This window comes from Anolis sagrei, chromosome 6, assembly GCF_037176765.1.
Source record: "Anolis sagrei isolate rAnoSag1 chromosome 6, rAnoSag1.mat, whole genome shotgun sequence".
NCBI classification, from domain to species: Eukaryota; Metazoa; Chordata; class Lepidosauria; order Squamata; family Dactyloidae; genus Anolis; species Anolis sagrei.
In genome coordinates, this window is record NC_090026.1 from 19,760,363 (window position 1) to 19,788,352 (window position 27,990).

A 27,990-nucleotide genomic window follows, 5' to 3' on the forward strand; every position below is an offset into this window, starting at 1 on the left:
ATGACCATGCATTTCTCAATAATGTTCCCCCACAGCCATATTTTTCACTTCCTATGTCCTATTGATTTTTGATAGAGTTAAAAGTTCATTTGTTTGAGTATTTATATCTCACCCTTCAGCCAATAAGGCTCCCGGAGCAGCTCACACATGGCTAATTTGACCATTCCCTGCCCTCAGGCTTACCATGTGAAAAGACAGACGCATAAGGAAAAGGGGGGTGGCAATGGAAGACCGGGTTGAAACCAGTAGAGTCTTGTCTGTTCTTTGCTTCCTCGATGGTCTCTCCTCTATCCCTGTTCTGTTGGACAACTATTCTTGATATATAGCAGTAACATATAAAGAAAAGGCCCTCCTGAGTCTTTCCAAAGCACAAAACACATTTCCTTCCAGTGATTCTAGGGATCCAGCATGTTGGAGCATGCAAGGAATCAATTAATGTGTGTGTTTCAATTGTAAAATAAGATGCATGAAGCTGATTGGTCGGGCAATGCCCAGGGAGATGGTTAAGTCTGGGAATTTTGGATACTGTTGCATTTTTGTTCAGGCTTGAGCTATGCAAGTGCAGAGAGAGAGAGTTTAAAGAGAGAAGCAGAAAGGGACGGAATTTGGTTTGTACTCTCACTTCATAAGCTGCTGAAGGAATTTATCTCCGTGGACAGAGAAAGACTATTTTAAATCTCATAAAAGGACATTATGTGAGTTGGTGCATCTGATCACATTGTACTTATGTTGTTCTGAACTGTGAAGAGTAAAGTACTTGTTCTTTACTGTTCATCTGCATGACATATTTTCTTTCTCTGACAAGGCAGTGTGTGGGCTGATCAAACATGAACTACACATGGTTAATTTTACATTATGCCACACAGCAGTGAGATAAAGGGGCACATTCCCTTAGTCTATAACAAGCATGGACAAACTTTGCCCCTCCAGGTGTTTTGGATTACAATTTCCACAGTTCCTAACAGCTGGTAGGCTGTTAGGAATTGTGAGAGTTGTAGTCCAAAACACCTGGAGGGCTGAAGTTTGCCCATGCTTGGTCTATAAGGTTCAGAACAGGCTGTGTTATATATATATATATATACACACACACACACCCAAGGACCCCACTGCAGAGAAATACTGTAACAGGTTCTAAATTTTATGATGGTTTCGTGGCACAAATCTTGACATGAAAACCCCACAATAGATTCACCTTAGGGTCATTATAAGTCAGAAATGCTTGGGAATATGCAACAACAAATTGCTTTTTAATTATAGCATGTCACTAGTGCTGAGGAAAACATAGGGTATTAATGGTAGTAGTAGTAATAGGCTCACAGAAACACAGAGTTGGAAGAGACCCTAAGAGCCACCCAGTCCAACCCCATTCTGCCATTCAGGAAAACACAACCAAAGCACCCCTGAGATATGGCCATCCAGCCTCTGTTTAAAAATCTCCAGAGAAGGAGACTTTACCATGCTCTGAAGCAGCATGTTCCACTGCCAAACACATTTACAATCAGGAAGGTCTTCCTAACATTTAGGTAGAATCTTTTTTCCCCTGCAATTTGAATCCATTGCTCAGTATCCTAGTCTCCAGGGCAGCAGAACACAATGTGACATCCTTTCAAATATTTAAACATGGCTGTCTTGTCCCTTCTCAGCCTTCCTTTCTCTACAAGCTAAACATACCAGCTCCAAACATTTGATCATTTCGGTTGCTCTTCTCAGGACACCTTCCTGCTTGTCAATAAATACCCTTCTTGAATTCCTTTGCCCAGAACTGAACATAGTACTCCATGTGAGGCCTGACCAAAGCAGAATAGAGTGGGATATGACTCCTTTTGATCTATACTGCTATTGATGCAGACTAATAGTGATAATGATGATGATGATGATGATGTGGTTCAGAAGAAAGGAAGAGCTATATAATCATTGTTACTGTCCATCACCCCCCCCCCCCAAAAAAAAACCAGGGAATCTTGTCCCATTTTTCCATATCATCTGTTGCTGTTGTTGTTGTTGTTGTTGTTGTTGTTGTTGTACCTTCAAGTTGTTTCTGACCTATGGCAACCATGAGGCAAACTCATCACTAGATTTTCTTCTCAACTAAATGGTTGTGAGTTTTCCGGGTTGTACAACCATGTTCCATTTCCCAATTTCCCATATTCTCCTTTGAGGCACATGACTTGCCCAAGGTCACTCAATGGATTTCATGGTTGAGCGGTGATTTGAACCCTAGTCTCCAGAATCATGGTCCAGTGCTTAAACCCCACACCAAGCCAACAGTCGTCACTAATGGTAGCTTCTTTGTGAGGCGTGATGAATCTAGTCTCTATTCTTTAGGAGTCAAAGACGCTCTCCAAGGTGCTGAAGCCTTATGTGGCCGCCAGTTGGCTGCCCTTCCTGACACACACAGTCCCTTGCAAACAGGAAGCAAAAAACAGGAGTTTTCTTGCTTTTGTGTTGGGCCACAACATTGAATGGATTGTGCAGGTTGAAGGTAGCCAGTGTCCATCTGCCTGCCTGCCTAGCTATCTATTTATCGGCCTACTGGCAAACATCTACCCATTTATATCTATCTGCTACTGGATTTTTGCTGCAATGCTCTGCAGTCTAGGCTATTAAAATCCATTTAAGCTTTTGCAGCATGCTGGAAATGTGTGGATAGGGGAGAAGGTACTAAGAGTTGCTGTAGTCTTTGCAAGGATGCAAGATTGGGCTACTATGGCTTCACCAGCTAGGGTCACTGGATAGTGACTGCTTTATTAACCAGTTCCACTGAAATCAGTGAGGTTTGGCTTACAAGGGCAGTGTAATGCCATGAGAGTGGGAGACGGTCTGTGTCACAGAGGCCTCTGCAGCTTTTCCCAAAGCTAACCATTGTGGTGGAGCCACCAGAGGGTGCTCCTGTCACTATACATACAGCTCGGAGAAATAAAATAAACAAACATATAATATGAAATCATTGTCATTATTTATTTTCCCTCCCAGCCATTGAGGCACTTCACAGTCTTCTTTGGCTGCTGGTTTCGATTACTCTGGTTCCCATCCTTCTCCCCTCTCCTGGTCTCTATTCATTCTCTACCATCTTATCCCTAGTTTGGTAACTGTATTTTGCCATAATGTCCCAGTTGGACAAAGTGTGGTTAGCCCAGATCACATTACAACACCAAAATAAAAACATATTTCACCTCTACCATACCAGAACTGCAAACTATAGTTTGCAACTAACATAAATAGTTCTGGTTTGAAGGTAATCCATTCACAAAATTACTTTTTGGGACTAAAATGCATTCATCATGCCGGTAGGAGGTTCTAAGGGTCCAAAAGGCTTGTTTTTGAAGGTCTGATCTCACTTGCCATTCTAAAAGTTTAAGTGTGATAGTAGACATTATCATGAGAAGGAAGTATGGGAACAATGAACACCAATTCCACAACCCATGTTCTTGACCATCTCAGGTTGAGCAAAGAAGTATAGGGGGGGGGGGGGGTCTTCTTATGCTGTCTTGAATGTAAGTAGAAGCCTCCATGAAAGCTTAGATTTATCTGTGTTCCAGATCCTATTATTATTATTATTATTATTATTATTATTATTATTACCCTGCTTTTTCTCTCAAGGAGACTCAAAGCAATCAATTGAGGGCAGATGTCTTGGGTAGACTCCCCCTATTGAACAGAGAAGGGTCACAAACCTGCACACATCCACTAGGATATATGAAGGCATCACAGGTGACACAGAAAGGACATGGCATCACTTGCAAATTCTGCCCAAAATTCAGTGTGGAGGAAGATGCAATTTTGAAGATTATGGAGGCAAATCTCCCACTACATCCCAACCACAAGTCATGCTTGCCTCTGGGGAAAGTTTGATAATTTTTAGAGATGGAAATTTACAATTTTTACAGGCATCTAGGAGCATTGCCAATCTCAAGGATTGCAAAACAGGGGTTGCAGGCTGCATGAAGAATATGTGCAGCACATCTCCCCCACTCCTGATTTAAAAGGAGAATAGTTGGATCAGCAGAAAACAAATGACAAGATTAGACACACAAACACCCTTCATTCCACATACAGACATTGATGACTGGCAATTCGTCCTGACATCAACGCTTAGCCTATATCTGGGGGAAACCAGTAGGTTTAGGGGTTGGTCACATACACATACAGTACTGCTTGCCAAGAGATGGAAAGGCCATAAGGGGTCTAAGTCTGATAGCACTTTAATGTTTTTAGACACTGTCTATGAACAACATCCCATTCACCCAAGTTCATAGAAAGACACAAAACTTGCTTTGGAGATCACAGCAAACTAGAACTACCATGAACCAAAAAACGAGGAATAGGACTCAGGAGCATGTGAAGGGTAAGTACAGAAGCTTGGAGCCCATTTTGCTGTGACATTTGAACTGAACTATGTTTTTAGTAATTTTTTAAATAATAGCTCCATACTGTTATATTTCCTTATGGCAGTGGTTCTAAAACGGTTGTTTTGGCCTTCAACTCCCAGAAACCCTAGCAGCTGATAAACTGACTGGGATTTCTGGGAGTTGTAGGTCAAAACACCTATGGACCCACAGGTTGAGAACCACTGCCTTATGGGCTTTGTATTCTAGATGGCCAGCCCAGACTGAAACAATGGTGTTCTGATCAGGTTCGTGGCTGGAATGAGGCTTGATCTGGGGATGCACCAGGTCACACCTCCCAGACTTCAATCACATATATGTTTATTACTAGACAACATAAGACTAGCTGCCAAGGACAACATCAGCTACAATTGAGTATGTATCTGCAAACATGTACAGTCCAAAGATGCCTATGATCATACCATCCCTGTTTATAACACCCCACCTTCTGGTCTCTGTGCCTAGAAAATGAATCATCCTTGTTTTTCCCTATTCAAGCCAGAAAGGGGAGAGTGGTTACAATATGGGTGGACAAGCTTAGGAGATCTAGAAGCCAATTGGGGACCAGTCCACCAAACTCCAGGGGGGAAAATAGTCCACACTATCTTTGGAAAACATATGGAGGGGGGTGGTTTGAGTAAAACAAGGTGCATAGATTGAGCATACATTTTGTTTTAAAGCAAAATGGATACTCATAGCAATCCAAAATTGGATACTTCTGGAAGTCTCCTAGAATTTTTTTTCTCAGCCAAAGTTAAGGGAGAGATTTGGGATTTCCAGTGGGCATGAGGTTGAGAAAGGATTTGAACCTTGGTCCTCCAAGAAGAAAGATCACAGGAGTTGCATGCAGAAAGGTGCTAGCTGTGTAGGGTTTCCACTTCTGAGCAAAAGCGGGGAAGCCTGGTTTCAAATCCATACTCATCCTTGAGGTCCACTGCAGATCAATAGCTGTGAAGTCGGGAGAAAATTCTGCTCTATTCTTGAACTCCTTGGAGTCATGATTGGATATTGGGAGGAGATTTCAGCTGGGACAACATCTTAAATGGTGTAGTTGTCATTCTTCATGATTTCTAAATGTTTGATTTCATCTCATTTCAATCAACTCTTTTTCCAAACAGCCACTGTTCAGTGCGTTGTTGTGATTTTTCCGGGCAGTATGGTCATGTTCCAGAAGCATTCTCTCCTGACATTTCACCTGCATCTATGGCAGGAATCAGCAGAGGTGTGAAGTTTGCTGGAGACTAGGAAAATGGGGTTTCCACCAGACTTCACAACCTCTGAGGATGCCTGCCATATATGTAGGCAAAACGTTAGGAGAGAATTCTTCTGGAACATGGCCATACCACCTGGAAAACTCACAACCCCGTGATTTTGGCCATGAAAGCCTTTGACAGAACAACAGCCACTGCTCATTTCACAAGATCTAGTTGTCACACTGCCTTTTGAACATTTGGCAATATATTGCAAAGGAAGTAAGAGCTTTGTGGACCTACAACTTTAACACTAGCCAATTATGGCCCTAGGACTCCACTTTTCACTGCCATGGCAGTTAAACTGGTATCAACAGTGTGGTTGAAAGAGACCCGAGAGAAACAATTACCTCTCAGCTTTGAAATTAGTGGAGGGCAGGCTATTGCATTGCCAGGGGAGAAAGAAGAGAGGAAGAAGAGCTGCATAAACAATTTTCATGTGCTAATTTATCTGTGGAGACACAGATTTAGAAATATAATTAAAATAGAAATGAAAGACATGGCCAGGTGATCATTGGAGGTGTGCTCAGTCTGCTCACTAGATGTGAGCTGTTGCTGGGGATCTGTAGGACCTTTGCCCTCTTTTCTTAGGGAAAGAAGACTTGAATAGTAGTAGAGACAGAGCTTTGAAAAGTTATTTTTTTGCACTACACCTTCCAGAATTCTAATCAACATGCAGGTTAGAGAATTATGGAAGACCATCCTCACTATAGGTCAGGCATGGGTAAACTTTGGCCCTCCATGTGTTTTGGACTTCAACTCCCACAATTCCTAACAGCCTCAGGCCCCTTCCTTTCCCCCCTCAGCCGCTTAAGTGGCTGAGGGGGGAAAGGAAAGGGCCTGAGGCTGTTAGGAATTGTGGGAGTTGAAGTCCAAAACACATGGAGGGCTAAAGATTGCCCATGCCCAGTATAAGTCCTTGGTCCTCCCATGCCAAACTGAACAGGTCTCTTTGTAAACATGGATTCCCCACTCTTCACACTTAAGATTAAGTGATGGCCTTCGTGAGCCAAACAAGACAAGCTGTCACTCATATAACTACCAATTTTTGAAAGATATGCCAAAGGAATTAATCTAGATCAGGATCCTGGTGTGGAGAATTTGGGAGGATCTTTTTGCTCCGGCTATGGTCCTGATCTGGAAAGCACCACACACACTCCCAGGCACACCTGCTATTTCCTTCAAATGAGCTGTTTACATAGTTGCTGATTTCCTAAATGGCCTTGTGTCTGGGACGTCTCTGAAAGAACTGCTCTTAAGGGACTGTTGTGCCTCTATGTTTTGTAAAATGCTGAACAAACTGAAAGATGATCCACTCACTGAGGATGTTTTCGGTGTTCTCTGTAACAAGAGGACCTTCGGGATCAGGGTCGGGCCTCGGTTCAAGGAAGTATTCAGAAGCAACACAGCTGCCTTTTTTCTGACCTGCAAGAGAAAAAAAGCAGATTAATGCCATGCAATAGAAGCAGTCGATTAAGTCACTAAGGGTCCTTCCACACAGCCCTATATCCCAGAATATCAAGGCAGGAAATCCCACATTATCTGAGTGTGGACTCAGATAACTCAGTTCAAAGCAGATATTGTGGGATTTTCAGCCTTGATATTTTGGGATATAGGGCTGTGTGGAAGGGCCCTAAGAGGAAAGGCAAATTCTGGGAATGGAGTGAAAGCAGGTTTGTATCTTGAGAGCTGCACTGAGGTTTGACTACGTCAATGGCTTCCCTCTGGCCTTCTCTCAGGGATTGACCGGTCATTGATTTCCCTTGCTGTACTTGCCCCAAAAGATAAAGGTAAAGATTTCCCCTGACATTAAGTCTAGTTGTGTCTGACTCTGGGGAGTGGTGCTCATCTCCATTTCTAAGCCAAAGAGCTGGCATTGTCCATAGACTCCTCCAAGGTCATGTGGTCAGCATGTATACATGGCATGCCATCACCTTTCTGCAGAAGCAGTACCTATTGATCTACTCACATTTGCATGTTTTTGAACTGCTAGGTTGGCAGAAGCTGGGGCTAACAGCAGGAGCTCACCCTCTCCCCAGATTTGAACTGCCAACCTTTTGGTCAGCAAGTCCAGCAGCTGAGCGGTTTAACCTGCTGTGCCACCAGGGTGTCCCATGTACTTCCCTAACTGAGCACATTTCTTTTTCCTGGAAAGGATATAATCCCAATGATTTTTCATCTAAAGTGTTAGTCACTTGCCTAAGTACAAGGCATCTCTGTTGTGGAGGAGCCTTATAATAAAACTCTCAATTTCTGTGCTTTTCTGGCTATGACACATGTGTCAAACTCAAGGTTTTCATTTATTGTTGTCATGTGCCATCATATTGGCTCCAGTATACGGTGGCCCCGTGACTGAGAGTCCAACAATAGATCCTGCTATTTACAGCCTTCCTCTGGTTTTTATTTATCAAGTTTGCATTTCTATCTATTTTTAAACCTTCTCATGGGCTAATCTGACTCAGCAAAAAGAAGCAAATCATTACAGATTTGAAAGAAGGAAGGCCAAACAGAAAAGGGACTTGGAGTGTAGGGGAAGGACTGGAGTGGCTATGGAAAAGAGAACATTTTTTCCCCAAATTTCCCAGTGTGATAAGGAGAGTATCAATTAGTCCTCTGCCATCTGACTTTTTCAGATGCTTCTAAAATGCCCCGGTTTCTTTATCTTCCTCCAACTTTGCCTTCAGGTTTCTTTAGTTGCTGCAACAGAGGTCAAAATGCAAATCTCATTTTCCACTAAAATAATGCAGCAAGAAGAAAGAGAAGAGTCTTTCATTTCCCATTAGGACCCCTTCTACACAACTGAATAAAATCCCACATTATCTGCTTTGAACTGGAGTATATGGCAGTGTGGATTCAGATAACCCAGTACAAAGCAGATATTGTGGGATTTTCTGCCTTGATATTCTGGGACATAAGGCTGTGTGGAAGGGCCCTGAGACAAAGACAAAGTGCTGCAACCTCTGTTTGCCTGCAAGACATTTAGTATTAATAACACCTTCTATTTTGGCTACATGTGTCCTGGTTTTCACCTGTGAAATATTGGCACGTGTGGAAGGAGGACTGTGGACTCAAGAAGCCAAATGTGCATGTTGGAGTGGGTGTGGATGGGAAAGAAATCGCATTATAAATTGAACTAATCAGCCAAGCCTTGGGATACAGGTCCCCAGTGGCTCCAAAATTGAAAGGAAGATGGATTTCCTTTCTGCTGTAAACCATGGGCCAAGTTTTAGCATAGCTGGTTAATCACCAGCACCAATAGATCACACCAATTGAAATGTTGGCAGTTTGAAGCCTGGGTCGGGGTGACCTTCAGCACAGCTCACTGTCCACCTAAGCAGTTCAAAAACATCTGTGAGCTGTGAGTAGAGAAATTACTCCCCGCTTAAGTGGGGAGGTATTTTACGGCACTATAAAAAAGAAATACCAGAAAAATGCCGGCAATCAAAGGAAGGAGGAAGTCTGTGATCAAGGGCTCTTTCTCATAGAGGATGGAGCGACAGCACCCCCCTGTGGCCAGAATCAAGCACAACCTCTAGGATGCAGAAGTTGGGGGAAAATGCCAACATATACCTCTATCTGTTGTCTGTCCTGTCTGTCTAATGGCATTGAATGTTTGCCGTGTATGTGTTCTGTGATCTGCCCTGAGTCCCTTTTGTGGTGAGAAGATGGAATATAAATGCTGTAAATAAAATAAAATAAATAATTCTATACTTTTAATACATTTTAGTTGTTTAGATTTTATTATGTTGCAAATGTGTTTGATGAGATTTATTTAAGTACTTATATATATATATTGGCTAGTTATTATAAGTTTATATTGATGTTGTTTTACTTATTGTTTTGTTTTGGTTTCTCTATCTGTTTGTTTTTATTATGCCATTGAATGTTTGCCACTTTTTGTTTGGAATCTGCTCTGAGTCCCTCCCAGGGAGATAGAGCCGATTATAAATAATAATAATTATTATTATAATTATTATTATTATTATTATTATTATTATTTTACTGAAATGTAGGCCAGATCTCCTTAAACCGATGACAGTTCTTAACCTGCCAAATCATGTTCAGAAGTAGATGCTACCAGCATTCAAGCAGCTTTACCTTTCCAACCTTTTCAAACAGCACCAAGGTCCCATTCATCATCTACATTTTCTGAATTATGAGTGTCTGGAGGACCTGGAGGGCCTGAGTTGACGAATTGAATCAAAGATCCATGAAAAAAAACTGCCACTTTTATGCAAGTCACTTATGACTTGCAACTTCATATTTCCAAAAGTTTGGCTGCAAGTATATATAGACTGAGACTTGTGACCAGAGCATGGCATTTAGCTTCAATGTATGGGTTTGTCACTAGTTATCAAATTCATATCTGCAAACCTTCATTATGGAAGCTGGAAGCATTATGCAAGAGTTATGAAGCACCTTGGATCTTGCCGAGAACATGGAAATGTAACTTTTTGGGTCTGCAGTTCCCAGAAATCCCAGCCAGCATGAGCTATTTTTGCAGATCAGTTCCAGAGAAGTAACTTTCCAAAGCCCTGACCCAGGGGTGTCTGGCAGTTTCCTCCTCACTAAGGCTCCTTCCACACAGCTGAATAAAATCCCATATTATTTGCTTTGAACTGGGATATATGGCAGTGTGGACGCAGATATTCCAATTCAAAGCAGATATTGTGGATTATCTGCCTTGATATTTTGGGTAAAATAAATGTGTGGAAGAGGCTTGGAATGGTGATTAAACCCTGGGGATTTGTCTGAACATTAAAGAAACTATCCAAGGTGCTGAGCAGTATCAATAGACATCTTTAAGGTTCAGATTTAAACCTGGAGCAGGATTCACCACGGTATAAATATCAGAGCCAAAAGCTCTGATCTCACCTAGTCTTGCAGATGACATGTTGACCTCCTACAGGCCGAAGTAGGAGACATTATCCAAAAATAGACTGTTGTACGTTTTTTGGGCTGTATGGTCAGAGGCAGCCCTAGGTAATTTTCAACGGTAAGCAAACAGTATTTTGTCCCACCCCCCAACCAATCACTGATATATATTTTCTGTTCGTCGTGGGAGTTCTGTGTGCCATATTAGGTTCAATTCCATTGATGGTGTTCAGAATGCTCTTCGATTGTAGGTGAACTATACATCCCAGTAACTACAACTCACATATGTCAAGGTCTATTTTCCCCCAAGAGTGCCTGGGCAAAATCAACTATACTGCAAAAGCTTACTTTGTGTAATGGGTTGAGCCACCCCTGTGTATGGTCATGTTCCAGAAGCATTCTCTCCTGACATTTTGCCTGCATCTATGGCAGGCATCCTCAAAGGTTGTGAGGTCTGTTGAAAACTAGGAAAATGGGTTGCTCATCAAGATGGCCAATTGCTACAGGCACACCTACAAGAGTTCTTTCTTCTACCCTGGACCTCTGAGGATGCCTGCCATAGATGCAGGAGAAATGTCAGGAGAGAATGCTTCCGGAACATGGCCATACAGCCCAAAAAACATAGAACAACCCAATGATTCCGGCCATGAAAGCCTTCAACAATATATTCTCCAAGAATCCTTACCAGCAAAGAAGCAGACCCTCCAAAGGCCAGCATGGAGCGCCATGACTATCTCCGTGGTCTGGTTCTGTGGGAACACAATCCCTTCCTCCATGAAGAGCCAGTAGTCCGTACTGACAGCGATGCCCACCAGGAGCAGCCCACACGCTCCGAAAACACTAGACAGCAGGGTCAGGGCGCGGCTGCTGCAGTTACTCATCCTAGGCGACAGGGGGAGTCACTGGCCAAGTGCAGCGCAAGGACCTGCAACAGAAAGAAGCAAGAGTCAGTCCAGAGGGTCACAACAATCACTCCTCCTAGAGCGCATGGCCACATCAATTTGGGTTTTCGCAACTCTCTCTGCATGTCCCTTTCTGCCATGACTGGTATGAGCAAGAAACCAGAAAGACCAGTATCCACTAACTGCAGTGATACTACTCACAGCAGTATTCATATATCATTTTTGTTGTGAATATTATATATCTTTGTTATGCATGTTATAAGTTCCATGTAACTATGTATGTTCCTTGTAACTATGTAGAACTCCCTTCAGTCACTATGTATGTTCCCTTTAGGATCCACTTTTCACGAGCACTGTTAATAAACCACTTGCCTCAAATATTGAGCTTTTTTGATAAGTGAGTGAGTATATATACATACATATACATACATACAAGCTTGATGTTGCCAGTTGCTTCTGGTTGCTTCTGGAGTGAGAGAATCAGCCGTCTACGAAGACGTTGCCCAGGAGATGTGTGTATTAATGAAGACTCCTGAGAGTCGAAACAGGTTGTGAGTGAATGTTGGAGTCCACTCTTATGTAATAAAGGAAATAGGACATCTACTATGCAAGGTTTTGGCGTCTACTCATCTGTAGTAAAGACACAAGAACTATTTCCACACACGTGAACATTTTTTTCTGTTTAATGTGAATGTAACAATCCTATGTTTTACTGACATTTGTATCTGTGTGTATACATTGAACTTCTATGTGTTTCATTGCAGTTAGTGGATACTGGTCTTTCTAGTTCCAAGGGAACCCATTTTTCTTTTCAATGAGCAAGAAATCCCCATTGTGCCATCAAGAAACCTAAGGTTCCGAGATATACAATTTGAAAATTCTTCTTATAGCTCTTCCACCTTCTCCCAACCTGATATCTTTCAGTTCTCCTTATAACTCCACACGGTCCAGGACCAATTATGCCAGATATGAAGTAAGATTCACAGCTGATCGTCTAGCAAACAGTTCTTGGAGTTTCTAGCCTATAGAGATTCTTCAGAAAGAGAAGGAGCCAAATGTCCATTGTGACATGTTTTATCATCCAGCAGACCATAACAGAACAAGTATCATTGATGGATCCCTATTAGGAAATGGGTCCTCAGCCAGTGACCAAGTCCTGAATAATACTAGTTAGTATCCAGTGTAGAAATGGCCCTGAATGGTTCCAGGCCAGCTCACCTGTCTGAACGTATCTCTCCTTATGTACCATCTAGGAACTTAAGATCATCTGGGGAGACCCTGCTCTCAATCCTGCCTTCTTCACAGGCATGTCTAGTGGGGACGAGAGACAGGGCCTTCTTAGTGGTTGTCCTGAGGCTGTGGAACTCCCTCCCTAGGGATATTAGACTGGCCCCCTCCTGCCGGACTTTCCAAAAAAAGTAAAGAACTGGCTCTTTGAACAAGCTTTTGGAAATGTGGTGTAATAGATAAACATGGAACTATGAAAGAGTGAACATGGAACGCTAGACAATGCTACTGGAAAAATGAGTTTAACAGGAAGACACTGGTGATTATATGTTTTTAATGTTTTTTTATAGATTGTTATAATGTTGTGCTAAATGTTTTAAATTGTATTTTATGACTGTTGTGGACTCAAATTGCTCCCAGTTTGTAAGCTGCCTTGAGTCACCTTCGGGCTGAGAAAGGTGGGATAGAAATACCGTAAATAAATAAATAAATTAAATTATTGAATCAGTTGCTGAATAGTCAGTCATAGGTAAAAATCCAATGGAATTTAACACTAGTCCAGAGTAACAAAAGGATTAACAGAAATAAATTGCCTAGTTCTGTTCTGAAAATTCGGGTAGCTGCCCTGACTACTCTGGTCTAAACAAACATGCAGACCCATCAAGCAAAATAAAAGTCCGAGAGGCTCTTGAGATCAACCTAGTAATACACAAAATGAATGTGAGAAAGGGATGCAAATAATTAATAGTAAATGTAAAGGTAAAGGTTTCCCCTTGACATTAAGCCTAGTTGTGTCTCTGGGGGTGGTGCTCATCTCCATTTCTTAACCCAAGAGCTGGTGCTGTCCATGGCCAGCATGACTGCAGAAGTGGTAACTATTGATCTACTCACATTTGCATGTTTCGGACTGCTAGGTTGGCAGGAGCTGGGCTAACAGCGGGAGCTCACCCTGCTCCCTGGATTTGAACCACTGACCTTTCGGTCAGCAGGTTCAGCAGCTCAGCAGTTTAACCCATTGTACCACCAGGAGGTGCAATAGTAAATGTACAAGGTACCAATGGTTCAATCCCTTTCCGGAGAGGGCTAGGAAACCCTTCTGGAGAGCCACTGACAGACAGTCAGTGTAGTCAGACCAATGTTGTGACTCAATATAAGGCACTGTACCTAAAATTATTTTATGAGGATTTTCAAAAGGAGGGTGGAAGGCAAAGAAGGCATCCATAATCTTCATCAGTATGAATACTGAAAGATCATGTTTTTTCATTGTTTGTTCCCACTAGTCAACTTCTACATAAATAAATGGCTCATATTGACCAAGATCAGTATAGAGGTATAGAGATAAGGCCCATTGTTGAATCTGAATGCTCTAGATAAATTAAAATGGTGTGATTCTAGCACACTAGAAATGACCATGCTTAGCCTGACAGCACCCGGATTCACAAAGCCCCTAGCATGCCTTTCCGGTGTGGCAGACTCCCTTGCCAACACAGAATCATAGAATCATAGAGTTGGAAGAGACCTCATGGGCCATCCAGTCCAAACCCCTACCTAGAAGCAGGAATATTGCATTCAAAGCACCCCTGACAGATTACCATCCAGCCTCTGTTTAAATGCTTCCAAAGAAGGAGCCTCCACCACACTCCGGGGCAGAGAGTTCCACTGCTGAATGGCTCTCAAAGTCAGGAAGTTCTTCCTAATGTTCAGATGGAATCTCCTTCCTTGTAGTTTGAAGCCATTGTTCCGTGTCCTAGTCTCCAGGGCAGCAGAAAACAAGCTTGCTCCCTCCTCCCTGTGACTTCCTCTCACATCATATCTCCTCTCAGTCTTCTCTTCTTTAGGCTAAACATGTCCAGCTCTTTAAGCCGCTCTTCATAGGGCTTGTTCTCCAGACCCTTGATCATTTTAGTCGCCCTCCTCTGGACACATTCCAGCTTCTCAATATCTCTCTTCAATTGTGGTGCCCAGAATTGGACACAATATTCAAAGTGTGGTTTAACCAAGGCAGAATAGAGGGGTATTTTGCTGCTGTTATACATCATGAATGTATAACAGCAGCAAAATACACAAATAGAAGGGAGACTTAAAAATATTTTGGGTGGGTATTGGATACTCTGACTGGATACTCTGGAAGAGCTATAGAGGGGAGAGGGGCCAGTATTCAAAGCTGGCCCTATCAAAGTGAGGTGGTTTCTTCAAGGCATAGAGGCTGAGGGATGTAAAATTGAGAGGTTTGATGTGCTATGTGACATGCTCTCCTTTGCATCCCCTAAACCTCCCTGCTGCCCACAAATGTGGTAGAGGGTACTGTTCTGTCTCCAGTAAGGTTCAACCATTGGGATATCAAACTTTTGCAATTGAAAACAGATGGGGAAACACACAGGCAGCAAAAATGTTTGAGGGCAGTTCTAAGTTCAGATGGACTGAATTAAAACAACCAAATCTTGGTTTGCCAATGTTTAGTAAAGGTAAAGGTTTCTCCTGACATTAAGTCTCGTCATGTCCAACTCTAGGGGGTGGTGCTTACCTCCATTTCTAAGCCAAAGAGCCGGTGTTGTCCATAGACACCTCCAAGGTCATGTGATCAGCTGTAACACTCCTGGTTAATTGCCAGCAGCAGTAGATCACTATCGACCAGAAGGTGGCAAGTTCAAAACCGAAGTCAGATTGAGCACCCAACTGTTAAGCCCATCTTACTGTCCACCTAAGCAGTTTGAAAACAGCTGAGCTGTGAATAGAGAAATTAAGCACCATTTAAAGTGGGGAGATATTTTGCGACACCATAAAAATGTGGCAATCAAAGAACAAGGGGGAAATACGATCAAAAGGGCTCAGCAGCATAGGGGATGAAGTGACAGCACCCCTCTGTGGCTGGAATTGAACATAACCTCCAGGCACAAAAGTTGGAAAATGCTGAAATACCTCTAGCTGTCTGTCTTGTATATCTAAAAATGGCATTGAAAGTTTGCCATGTATGTGTGCATTGCGATCCACACTGAGTCCCCTTCGGGGTGAGAAGGCTATCCTCAGAGAGCAAGTAAGAGACTTCTGTGGATGCTGAGAGTCAATCTTGAATGTATTCTTAGGCTGAATATTCTTGCATGGAGGTTTTTTCCTGAACTGGAAAGGAATGAGATCTCAGTTTAGCACCAAAACATCCCTCCCTCTATCCCAATGTTTTCCAACCTGTGGTTACGTGGACCACCAGTTGTCTGCAAGAACTAAAATATGGTCCGTGGCCTCACTGTTACTATACCATTGCAACGAGAACAACTGGTCTCACAAAACCTTCTTATAGTGCCGAGGCTTATTAAATATGGTTTTCTGTGGGCAAGCAGATGGCAACTATCAGATGGCATATATTCTGTAACAGGAACTAGAGCTGATGTGGTCTGTCCAATGCAATTTGCTGCATCACCACCCTAAATAACCAAACTGAATCTAAAGTTGACCAAAAACTGATTTGTAACCCTTATGGTACTAATGTTGGAGGATGGTCCCTGGTCAAGTGGTCTCTGGTCAAAGTGGTGCCTCGTCCAAGTGGTCCCTGGTCAAGTGGTCCCTGGTCAAAGTGGCCCCTGGTTAAAGTGATCCCTGGTCCAAAAAAGGTTGGGAGCCACTGCTCAATCCTAATGTCATATCTCCCATGCCTTCGGTTCATACTGTCAGTTTTCTAGTGGGGTGCAATGGCCATATGTCCTTATTTGCAGAAGAAGCAGCTCTAACTGAGGAGCTCTCAGAACATCTTCTCAGAGAACTGTTAATACCATGTGTGGTTTAAAGATGAGGAACCATGAACCTTTGAATGAGGTGGATGATTGAGCATGGATGATTGAGACCCAACTGAAAGGATCCGACAAAACTGGACACCAAGGCCTCTTTGTGGCGCCTCTTTGGACATTATCAGTCAGATTGTTATTAAACAATCACGTTACAGGAAAGGAGATTCCATCTGAACATTAGGAAGAACTTCCTGACCATGAGGGCTGTTCAACATTGGAACTCTCTACCTTGCAGCTCCTTCTTTGGAGGCTTTTAGACAAAGGCTGAATGGTAATATTATTGTGCTTTTCCTGCATGACACAGACTTGGACTGGATGGTCTGTGTGGTCTCCTTTTATTCTATGATTCTAAGTGTTAAGAAATATAAGACATTTATTGTCATTCAACCCCCCAGGTATAGCAAAGGCTACCTGCAATTGATCCAATGCACATGAATTTGGGAGTAAGCATTAAACAACACTGAACACATGCTTGTTTGGGTCTTCATATTAAATTATGTTAGTGATAATGGATGGGGAATGAAACACAACCCCCCCCCCCCACACACACACACACAAACAAGAACTTGCAATTTGGCAAAATTAGTAACAACTTGCCTGCCAGTGTTTAGGCCTACTACCTCAGAAGCAATTTGGGATCCCATGAAAAAAGGCTAAAAAGGGAAAACAGAGAGCCTAAAGTTGCCTGTCTGCACTGGACAGTAAAGCAGACACGCGTGTCATTTTCATGCTTCCCTGAGTATAATGGCACATATTATACTTTTCTTTAGATGCTAGCCATATTTTAAGCAAATCTGTGTCATACCCTCCAACTATCCCAATTTGACATGGATATTGATCCCATTTATTTCAACAAGTCTACATTAGTTGAGGCTATATTCAAAACTGAGGCCACAAAATCATCAGGGCAGCTTTTACCATACAGGTCTGGAAGAAGTTATTGCTAATTAATTAAAAAAAAAATCTAGAGCAGTAGCTAAAGGAGGAGGCAAAATAGACTGTCCCATCAATACAAACTCTCCCCTCTCCCAAGTGAATTTTCCCCAAATTTCTAGTATTGCAGAAAGAAAGACAGTACAAAAGTTGCTGGGCTCATTTCATTGAATCATAGAGTTGAAGACCTTGTGGGCCATCCAGTCCAGCCCCCTGCCAAGAATCAGGAAAATCACATTCAAAGCACCCCTGACAGATGGCCATCTTGCTGCTGTTTTAAAGCCTCCAAAGAAGGAGCCTCCACCACACTCCGAGGCAGAGAGTTCCACTGTTGAACAGCTCTCACCATTAGGAGGGTCTTCCTGATGTTTAGGTGGAATCTACTTTCCTGTAGTTTAAAGCCATTGTTCTGCATCCTAGAGTCCAGGGCAGCAGAAAACAAGCTTGCTCCTTCCTCCCTAAGATTTCCCCTCACATATTCATACATGGCTATCGTACCTCCTCTCAGCCTTCTCTTCTGCAGGCTAAACATGCCCAGCTCTTGAAGCCACTCCTCATAGGGTGTGTTCTCCAGACCTTTGATCGTTTTAGTCGCCCTCCTCTGGACATGTTCCAGCTTGTCAACATCTCCCTTCAATTGTGGTGCCCTGAACTGGACACAGTATTCCAGGTGTGGTGGGACCAAGGCAGAATAGAGAGGTAGCATGAAGAGCCCTCCTTCATGACATTCCTTGGATAACATTGCTTGTTCCTTTTCTTCTGATGACAAAATTGTATTTCTAAATGTGCAACTGAAGTTTTAAATGACTGCAAAGCTAGACATTTGGGGACTGAATGGCAAGAGAGAATTCTTCTTTGGAGTTGGAGAAGAGCATCCTTACCTTCCCCTCCTCCCATAGCTACACTCCTGTTTATTCCTCTCGCTTGCACAGAATATGAAGATGCTGCCAAACGTCCTCAATTTTAAGACAAGTACATGGGAGTCACATGAGAAAATTGAGACACTTGGAGTGGGATGTGTGTGTTGGTCTCGGCTGCTCAAGCGCACGACCGAACCTCTCTCCTCCAAGGAGGTAGACCTTTCCGATCTCAAATCCTACCTTCCCCTTGACCCATCTCTCCTCCACTCTCCTCTCTGCCGCACACTCACATCCCTTCCCGTGCCATCGAGCCCTGATTTGTTCGGTCACATAGTTACAGTTTTCTCCAAGATATGTTTGTGCTTTCAGAGGCCAACATCAACTCACTCACAATAGATTTTCAAGCACTTTTCCTTGCTTGTGTCTCCAGGGGTTTCTATTTATGCCCTCCTCGACTGCATCTGTGCTGAAGACAGGGCCCGGAAAAAGAAAAAGACCTAAATTGTGAATACATGTGTAAGTGTGCGTGTTGGAGGATAGGGGAGAATTATTTGGGCTATAAAAGAGGATGCTGAGAGGGGAGGATAAGGGGGAAGAAGAGAGACTGAATTTTGGACTCTGTTAAGGAAACAGATCTGTTATATCAGTGTTTCTCAAGCTTCCCAATGCCGCGGCCCTTTAAATACAGTTCCTTATGTTGTGGTGACCCCCAACCACAGCATTATTTTCGTTGCTACTTCATAACTGTCATTTTGTTACTGTTATGAATCGTAATGTAAATGTCTGATATGCAGGATGTATTTTCATTCACTGGACCAAATTTGGCACAAATACCCAAACTTGAATACTGGTGAGTTGGGGGGGGGGGGGGAAATGATTTTTATCATTTGGGAGTTGTAGTTACTGGGATTTATTGTTCACCTACAATAAAAAAGCATTCTGAACTCCACCAACGATGAAATTGAACCAAACTTGGCACACGGAACTCCCATGCCCGACAGAAAATACTGGAAGGGTTTGGTGGGCATTGACCTTGAGTTTGGGAGTTGGGATTGTGGTGCAGCTGGCTGAGTGTCAGCTGCATTAAGATCACTCTGACCAAAAGGTAATGAGTTCGAAGCCAGCCTGGGTTGGAGTGGGTTTCCAACCAATTGTGTAGCCTGTTGTCGACCTTTGCAACCTGAAAGACAGTTGCATCTATCAAGTAGGAAAATTAGGTACCACCTTAAAGTGTGGGGAGGCAAAATTAACTAATTTATGAGGCCATAAAAAGGACTCCAGCAAAGCACTCCAGCAAAAAAAGTATGCAGGGAATGCGGAAGTACTTCATCAGTGTCGCAGATGGACGATGAAAGCGACAGCTCCGCTGATGGCCAGAAAACGTTAAATAGCCTCTGTGTATGTCTGTATATGTTGTATGTCAAAATTGGCATTGAATGTTTGTCATATATGTGTACACTGTAATCTGCCCTGAGTCCCCTGCGAGGTGAGAAGGGCGGAATATAAATGCTGCAAATAAATAAATAAATAAATAAATAAATAGTTCACCTACATCCAGAGACTCAAACAATGATCTGGACCAAACTTGGCACAAATACTCAATATGCCCAAATGTGAACACTGGTGGAGTTTGGGGAAAATATATCTTGACATTTGGGAGTTGTAGTTTCTGAGATTTATAGTTCACCTTCAATCAAAGATCATTCTGAACCCCACCAATGATAAAATTGGGCCAAACTTCCCACACAGAACCCACATGCCCTGAAGGGACTTGCTGGTGCGAGCCTCCCTCCAGCCTCACACGCTCTCCCTCACTCGCACATGCGCACCATGCTGCCATGCGTCAAGCACACCTGCTCTCCTCTCCCCCACTTGGAGTCTCAGAAAAAGCCCTCCTCTAGGCTGAGAAGCCAGCCAAGAGACCTGCCAATCACTGTAGAGGAGGGCTTTTGGTGGGAGGATTCGCTGTCTGTTTCCAAAGAGGAAGAGAAGGACAAGGGAAGCAATCTTCAGTCTTCTCAGCCAAAGGGGTTCCTAAGACCATCAGAAATATGTGTTTTCTGATGGTCTTTGGTGACCACTCTGAAACCCCCTTACAACCCCCTCTCCAGGGTCCTGATCCCAGGATGAGAAACGCTGTGTTATATTATTCACCCTTTCTTTGTAATCTTCACGCATCTCCTCCCCGCTCCTCCATGTTCAACCGTATTCTCTACTATGTGCCCATAACAATCTTTGTTTATAGTCCTTGGCAATGAAGCATCATCCTTCACTTGAGGAACTTTATTTGATTTCTCCCATCTGTGATGATTTCATTTCAGTTACAGAAGGTGGCACAATATGGTCAGCCGATTCACGCACATTTCCCTTCGTATGCCAGATCTGCACATGTTTGCACACAACGCAGGAGGGAATAAATTATAGGTTTATGGGGAAATGGGTTGAAGGAGGGAGGAGGGATGCCTGTAAGCAGTGCTAAGACAAAGGCACAACAGATGAATAGATAAAGCAAACAAAAGAAGCTCGCTAGAGGTATGCTCACTACAGAGCAAGGTTTAATGAGATAGATAGAACATGGTTTGTAAAAATATTAATTTTTTGGCTTAAGCAACGAGAATTACCCAATCAGCACACCCTGAATATATATTTCTTCCAAGCTGTACCTATTTGACACCACTCCCTTCTCCCAAACATTTGAGTTCACAAAAGCTGAGAGCTGTTTGCTGGGAAACTGGAAGCAGGAATTCAAAAAATTACTGTTTAAGGGTGCATCTACACCAGGCATGGTCAAACTTCGGCCCTCCAGGTGTTTTGGACTTCAACTCTCACAATTCCTAACAGCCGGTAGGCTGTTAGGAATTGTGAGAGTTGAAATCCAAAACACCTGGAGAGCCGAAGTTTGACCATGCCTGATATACACTATAGACTTAATACAGTTTGACACTATTTTAAACTACTATGGTTATGGAATGGAATCACCAGAGTTGTCATTTTACATGGTCTTCAGCCTGCTCTGCCAATGAGGGCTGGTGCCTCAATAAACAAACAGCAGCAACCAAGAATTCCATAACGTAAAGCTATTGTCATTAAAGAGGTGTCAAACTTCATGAAGTCTACAGTGTAGACTATAGATATACCCTTGGATGAGGTCCAAAGACTTATCTTTCTGTTGTTCATCAAAGAACCCTTGACTAAGGCTGGACATCCTCCTTGGACCATGACATTCTCTGGAGATGCCCAACTTTATCAGGTCTCATTAGCAGCAATGCCTGGATAGGGGCTTCCCAGTGGCTACCCCAAATTCCTTCCTAAGGAGACTAAAATTGGTTGTGTTGCATTTTCTGGGCTGTTTGGCCATATTCCAGAAGCATTCTCTCCTGACATTTTGCCTGCATCTGTGGCAGGCATCTTCAGAGACTGAGAGGTCTCACAACCTCTAAGGATACCTGCCACAGATGCAGGTGAAAAGTCAGGAGGGAATGCTTCTGGAAAATGGCCATACAGCCTGGAAAACTCACAACAACCCAGTGATTCCAGCCATTAAAGCCTTTGATGAGACTAGAATGGCTCCTTGCTGTACTTACATTTGCAGGGGAAAAAAATTATTCTGACATTTTTAGGGAGTAAAGCAGTTTGTAAATCACATTGAGTACCAGTTTGGGATGGAAAAGTGCAATATAAATCAGTGCTACTCAAAGTACAAGTCAATGGACAAGTACCATCCCAGAATAAGTGGTAGCGCAGTGGGTTAAACCGCTAGCTGCAGGAAAGCTGTTGACTGGAAGGTTGGCAGTTCGAAGCCGTGAGTTAGAGTGTGCTCCCGACTGACAGCTCTAGCTTCTGCCAACCTATCAGTTCGAAAGCATTCAATGCAAGTAGATCAATAGGCAGGAAGGTAAATGGGTTCCCCATGCAGATATGCAGACATTTCGGCAACACAGTTGGAGATGTCTATGGACAACAGGCTCCTTGGCATGGAAAAATGGAACAACAGCAGGTCCCCATGGCCGAAGTTAAGCATTTCCTCCAAACACCAGAGATGAAGAAAGTAGAAGGCCTTTACCGTTGTCTGTCTTGTATGTCATTGTGTGTAAAAGGCACTGAATGCTTGCCTTATATGTTTACTGTAATCCGTTCCAAGTCCCTCCAGGGAGATAAAGCGGAATATAAATAAAGTGTATTATTGTTATTATTACCAGTACCCAATCCATTGGTGTTGGTCACTTGTAAGTTTCTAGGAAACATTGTAGTCAATGGGCACAAACATGGTCCCTGGCGCATTGCTGGACATTCATATCAGATAGCTTGAGATGCCCTGACATAAAGAAAGATTCTCATCCTCACCTCTGCTAAAGGATATCAAAGCTTTGGATTTTGTGTTATCAAGGTAGGAATGTGTGTATGTGAAAGAGAGAGAGAACACCACCCTATTCTAATTTCAACTATGAGAATGATAGGTTTTGTAGTCCAACACATTTGCAGGACAGCAGATAGAGATGGGTTGGACTATATGATTTCCAGCCTTCCCTCCGATGGGTGCTCAAGAGAGGGGAAAGATATGTACATATTTACAAGAGAGTATGTTTACACAGGTGTTGACAAAGATGGACTAGTTTTCCTCTGAGGTCTGGTTTGATGAATGAACAATTTCCCGAACAGTGTGTGTATGGTATTTGTTGCACAATTGCTAGGATTGGAAAGATTAAATGTAGTGACCTTCTGCTCTCACTGATGAATTAATTACCCACATTAAAATATTACAGATTCCATGAAAAAGATGTTCACTTAAACTGGGACTGATAGAATGCTCTCTGTTGTACCTGCATCACCATTCATAAAGATGGCGCATGCAAAAGCATAGTTTTGTCATGCAGTGCATCCACTGTGACTATAGACAGATTCCACACATTCTGAAGTACAAGTAACTCATTTTCATCGCTGCAGCAGAGCCTCTTAACTTCATTTTGCAGAATTCCTCACTTTCAAGTCATATTGAATAGGAGTACATCTACACTGTAGTCTTAATGCAGTTTGACACCACTTTAACTGCCATGCTTTGATGTTATGGAACTCTAGGAGTTGAACTTTGGGAGGGTAGAGAAGTCCAAAGACCTTGTAAAACCACAGCTCACGTTGAGCCATGGCAGTTAAAGTGGTGCCAAACTGCATTGATTTTACAGTGTAGATGCCTCTTAGGAGTTATATATATTGACTTCAGTAAAGCCTTTGGTAAGGTCCACTCTTATATTCTAATAGACATGCTGGTAAAATGTGGACAAAATGATACTACTATTACGTGGATTTGAGAAACTGCAAGTTGCTTCTGGTGTGAGAAAATTGGCCATTTGCAGAGACGTTGCCCAAGGGACACCTGGATGTGGGAGGCTTCTTTCATGTCCCAGCATGAGAAGCTGGAGCTGACATATGGGAGCTCACCCCCATCTTGCGGATTCGAACCCCCAACCTTCAGATTAGCAGTTCAGCTGACACAAGGGTTTAACCCATTATGCCACCATGGTGGATGGATTGAAACCAAACATTGCTCTTTATCATTCAAGTGACAAATGGGATGCTTTAGGGATCAACCCTGGCCTAGTGTGGTTCAACGTCTTCATGAAGTATTTTGATGGAGGAATATAGACAGCATCATCAAATTGGCACATACAGTAGAGTCTCACTGATCAAACAGAAACAGGCTGGCAGAATGTTGGATAATAAGGAAAGATTAAGGAAAAGCCTATTAAACATCAAATTACGTTATGACTTTACAAATTAAGGACCAAAACATCATGTTTTACAACAAATCAACAGAAAAAGCAGTTCAGTACACAGTAATGTTATGTAGTAATTACTGTATTTACAAATTTAGCACCAAAACATCACAATGTATTGAAACAGCTGTGGATCTGGGCAGAAGGCAGACTGCGTTGGATAATACAGAACATTGGATGAATGAAGGTTGGATGAGTGAGATTGGGATACCAAACTAGGAGGCAAAATGAATAGCTTAGAAAGCAGAAACAGGTTTAAAGATGACATGCCTTTCAACCATTTGCAGGGACAGGTGTAATTAATTATTATCAGTTGCCCTACTCTTTTCAGTCATCTCAGTTTCTCTCTCCTACTTTCCCCCTTCTAGGCAAAATAATTTGCCTACCTATTAAAGGAGTTTGTAGGGAAATGATAGGGGGAGAGAGGAGAAAATTGGATAGAATCATGCCCTTCCCAGTAGACTTAGCAGAAGCAAACTGCTGCAGACCCTTTTAGTTTGTCTATTTTTCCTCATCCATCATTTTTGCCATCTTGGCCACACTTCCATGTTGGTTGGCTCTTTCCTGTTTTCATCTGTGAAAGGGTGGAAAGTATGAGATGATCCGGGTTTGAATCCGGGGAGCGGCGTGAGCTTCCGCTGTCAGCCCCAGCTTCTGCCAACCTAGCAGTTTGAAAACATGCAAATGTGAGTAGATCAATAGGTACCGCTCCGGTGGGAAGGTAATGGTGCTCCATGCAGTCATGCCAGCCACATGACCTTGGAGGTGTCTATGGACAACGCCAGCTCTTCGGCTTAGAAATGGAGATGAGCACCAACCCCCAGAGTCGGACACAACTTAATGTCAGGGGAAAACCTTTACTTTTACCTATGAGATGATCCTAACAGGTTGGAGCCCTATGCCTAAATTGAGGTTTTACAACTGAGCAAAAGCTTAATCCAAAAGCTTGGTGGCATTTGGATGAAAAGTAATGTATGTGAAAAGGATCTAGGAATTTAAATAGACCATAACTTAAGTAAGAGCCAACAGTGTGATGCAGTAGCAGAACAAGCCAATGCAATTCTAGGCAACATATTGCCAAAATATAGAGTAGAGCCTCGCTTATCCACCCTTCGCTCATCCAACTTTGTATATTATCGATGCAGTCTGCCTTCCGCCCGGATCCACAGCTGTTTCAATACATTGCGATGTTTTGGTGCTAAATTTGTAAATACAGTAATTACTACATAACGTTGCTGTGTATTGAACTGCTTTTTCTGTCAATTTGCTGTTTTGGTGCTTAATTTGTAAAATCTTTACGTAACTTGATGTTTAATAGGCTTTTTCTTAATTCCTCCTTATTATCCAACATTTTCGCTTATCCAATGTTCTACTGGCCTATTTATGTTGGATAAGCAAGACTCTACTGTAACAGTAACAGTCTATTCTGCTTTGGTCAGACCTTCTCTGGACAGTAGTGTCTTGTAAGAGAATTACGTAGAAATATTCCAGAGAAGAGAAAACTAGCATACATGTTTAAAGGGTCATCATGTGGAAGATGGAGTGAGCTTGCCTTCTGCTGCTCCAGGGCATAGGACCTAAACAAATGGAATAAATAACCAGGAAGAAGATTCCAACTAAACCAGGGCAGAACATTGGAAGAAGAGACTATCCTGGAAGGCAATTGACTTTTAAGTAGAGATCAGATGGCCACCAATCAGAGGTGTTTAGCAATGGTTTCCTGTAGTAGTAGAAGCTGGGCTAGACCACCCTGCTAAAATTGCTTTTATTGCTTTGACTGTATATTTCAAATGGTTTTTAATGTGATTCTATTGACAATTCAATTTACATTTTAATGCTGAGTCTTCGTACTGCATTTGTAATTGTGTTTGGTTTGATTTGTAAACTGCCTTGAGTTCCAATGTTTGGAAAGAAAGGCACACTTTAAATAAGGATAATGATGATCATAATCAACAGCAACACGAGCATCCCTTCCAACTCTCTGCTTCTATGACATTCAAAACTTCTAGAGCAGTGGCTTCCGACTTGTGGTCTGTGGACCATCAGTGGTCCACAAGAACAAAAATATGGTTCATGGCCTCACCATTACTACACTGTTGCCTCGAAACCAGATAGCAACGAGAGCGACTGGTCTTGTGAAACCCTCTTATAGTGTCGAGGAAACAGAGATGTCGGGAGGGGAGAAGCTGACTAACCATGAAAGATTACTACTACCATATGAGTTCTAGATTATTAAATATGGTTTTCTGTGGGTGAGCAGATGGTGACTCCTGGATGGCATATGTTCTGTATCAGAAACTAGAGCTGATGTGGCCTATCCAATGAAATTTGCTGAATCAGTACCCCCAATAACCAAACTGAATCTAAAGTTGACCAAAAACTGATTTGTAACCCTTTTGGTACTAATGTTGGAGAGTGGTCCCTGGTCCAAGTGGTCCCTGGTCAAAAAAGGGTTGGGAACCACTGATCTAGAGAGTCAAATGCTGAGAACTACAGCAGCAATTCACAAGTCAGTCTACTTCTATGATCAAGTGACTGCCCCAGAACAGCTATTATGCCTGGTAATACCAACCAGAGGCTCCAGTCAGATCCATGTTCTGTTTGCATGTTTTGGAAGGGCAGAAGGTACCTTAAGTCACTTGATTTTTCTTTTAACCGTATCGCTTGGTCTAAAGGGATGGTTGAAGAGTATTAAAGGACATCTACTGGGAGTCACTGTCAATCAGGTTAGGGTAGATAGGCTAATTCCCTAGATTGGTAGGAGAGCTTGGAAAAGTTATCTTTATGGACCATGATGCTGCTAGGACAGTTTGCTGCAGTGTTGGCCATAGTAGTCTGAGAGTTACAGTTTTTTTAAAAATGAACATATCCAAACTGCAGAAGATAGTTTCCTATCTTCTACAGCAGGGGTCCTCAAACTAAGGCCGGGGGGCTGGATGCGGCCCTCCAAGGTAATTTACCTGGCCTTCACTCGGGGCCAACCTAATTCTGAAATGACTTGAAAGCACACAACAACAACAATAATCCTCTCTCATCATCCAAAAGTAGGCCCAGGCTTCCCATTGAAATACTAATAAGTTTATATTTGTTAAAATTGTTATTCATTTTAATTATTTTATTGTTTTTAAGTGTTTTTTGCACCACAAATAAGATATGTGCAGTGTTAATAGAAATTCATTCATTTTTTTTCAAATTATAATCCGGCCCTCCAACAGTTTGAGGGACTGTGACCTGGCCCTCTGTTTAAAACGTTTGAGGACCCCTGTTCTACAGCCTTTGACAATACATAGTTTCCTATGTCTCTCTGGGTGTTTGAGGCTAGAGAAGGTGTCCTCTACAACTCTAGGGTTTTGAACAAATAACATGTCATTCATTTTCTCCCATGCACTTCATAAAAGCCTAGACCACAGGAAGCTTTTGCCACTATTTAGGTCCATGGCAGGAAAAGCTCCCATTGGGTTAGTTGGCTCATTCAAGATAACCAGTTTACAGGGTTAGGAAATCAACACCAAGGAGGTCATATAGAAGATGGCGATGATGTGGTTTAAGTGCTGAACAGGGACATTGAGACACCAGAGTTCAAACCTGCACTTAACCTTGGATACTCCCTGGATGTCCTTCCACAAGTCATACTCTGTCAGCCTTAGAAGAAGGCAATGGCAGACCTGAAGAACTGCCTTAAGTTGGAGATAAGACACAAAACAACAACATATATAGGAGTGAGGAGTGAGGAATATGCTTTCCTCAATTATGGTTGGACTGCAGCTCCCATTTCCCCTAACCATTATCGCCCAAAGGAAAGGAAGATAGATACGACAGTCCAGAAATATCAGGGGGTCATATCTTTTCCAGCTCCAACATAGAACATTTTCCACTGGTTTGAGCTCACTGAATGATTAAATAAGCATGAAATAATGACCGTACTAGTAAAAAAGGGCTTTATTTTCCCAAGTGTATCTCCTTTACCTGTGTGCTGTTATAAAATAGGATAAGCCCATATAGTCACTC

At 42.6% G+C, this 27,990-nt stretch overlaps 1 protein-coding gene across 1 annotated transcript in view; it reads right to left on the bottom strand.

Annotated features, from left to right (window-relative positions):
• The window catches only part of CACNG7 (calcium voltage-gated channel auxiliary subunit gamma 7), a 60,151-nt gene that overhangs the window by 24,668 nt on the left and 7,493 nt on the right, over positions 1-27,990 (bottom strand). Inside the window, exons 2-3 of the mRNA XM_060780420.2 lie at positions 11,196-11,435; positions 6,956-7,060 (exon numbers count right to left, since the gene is read on the bottom strand). Of these exons, the coding sequence (XP_060636403.1) occupies positions 6,956-7,060; positions 11,196-11,391 (301 nt within the window). The 5' untranslated portion in view covers positions 11,392-11,435. The remainder of the gene's footprint in view (positions 1-6,955; positions 7,061-11,195; positions 11,436-27,990) is intronic.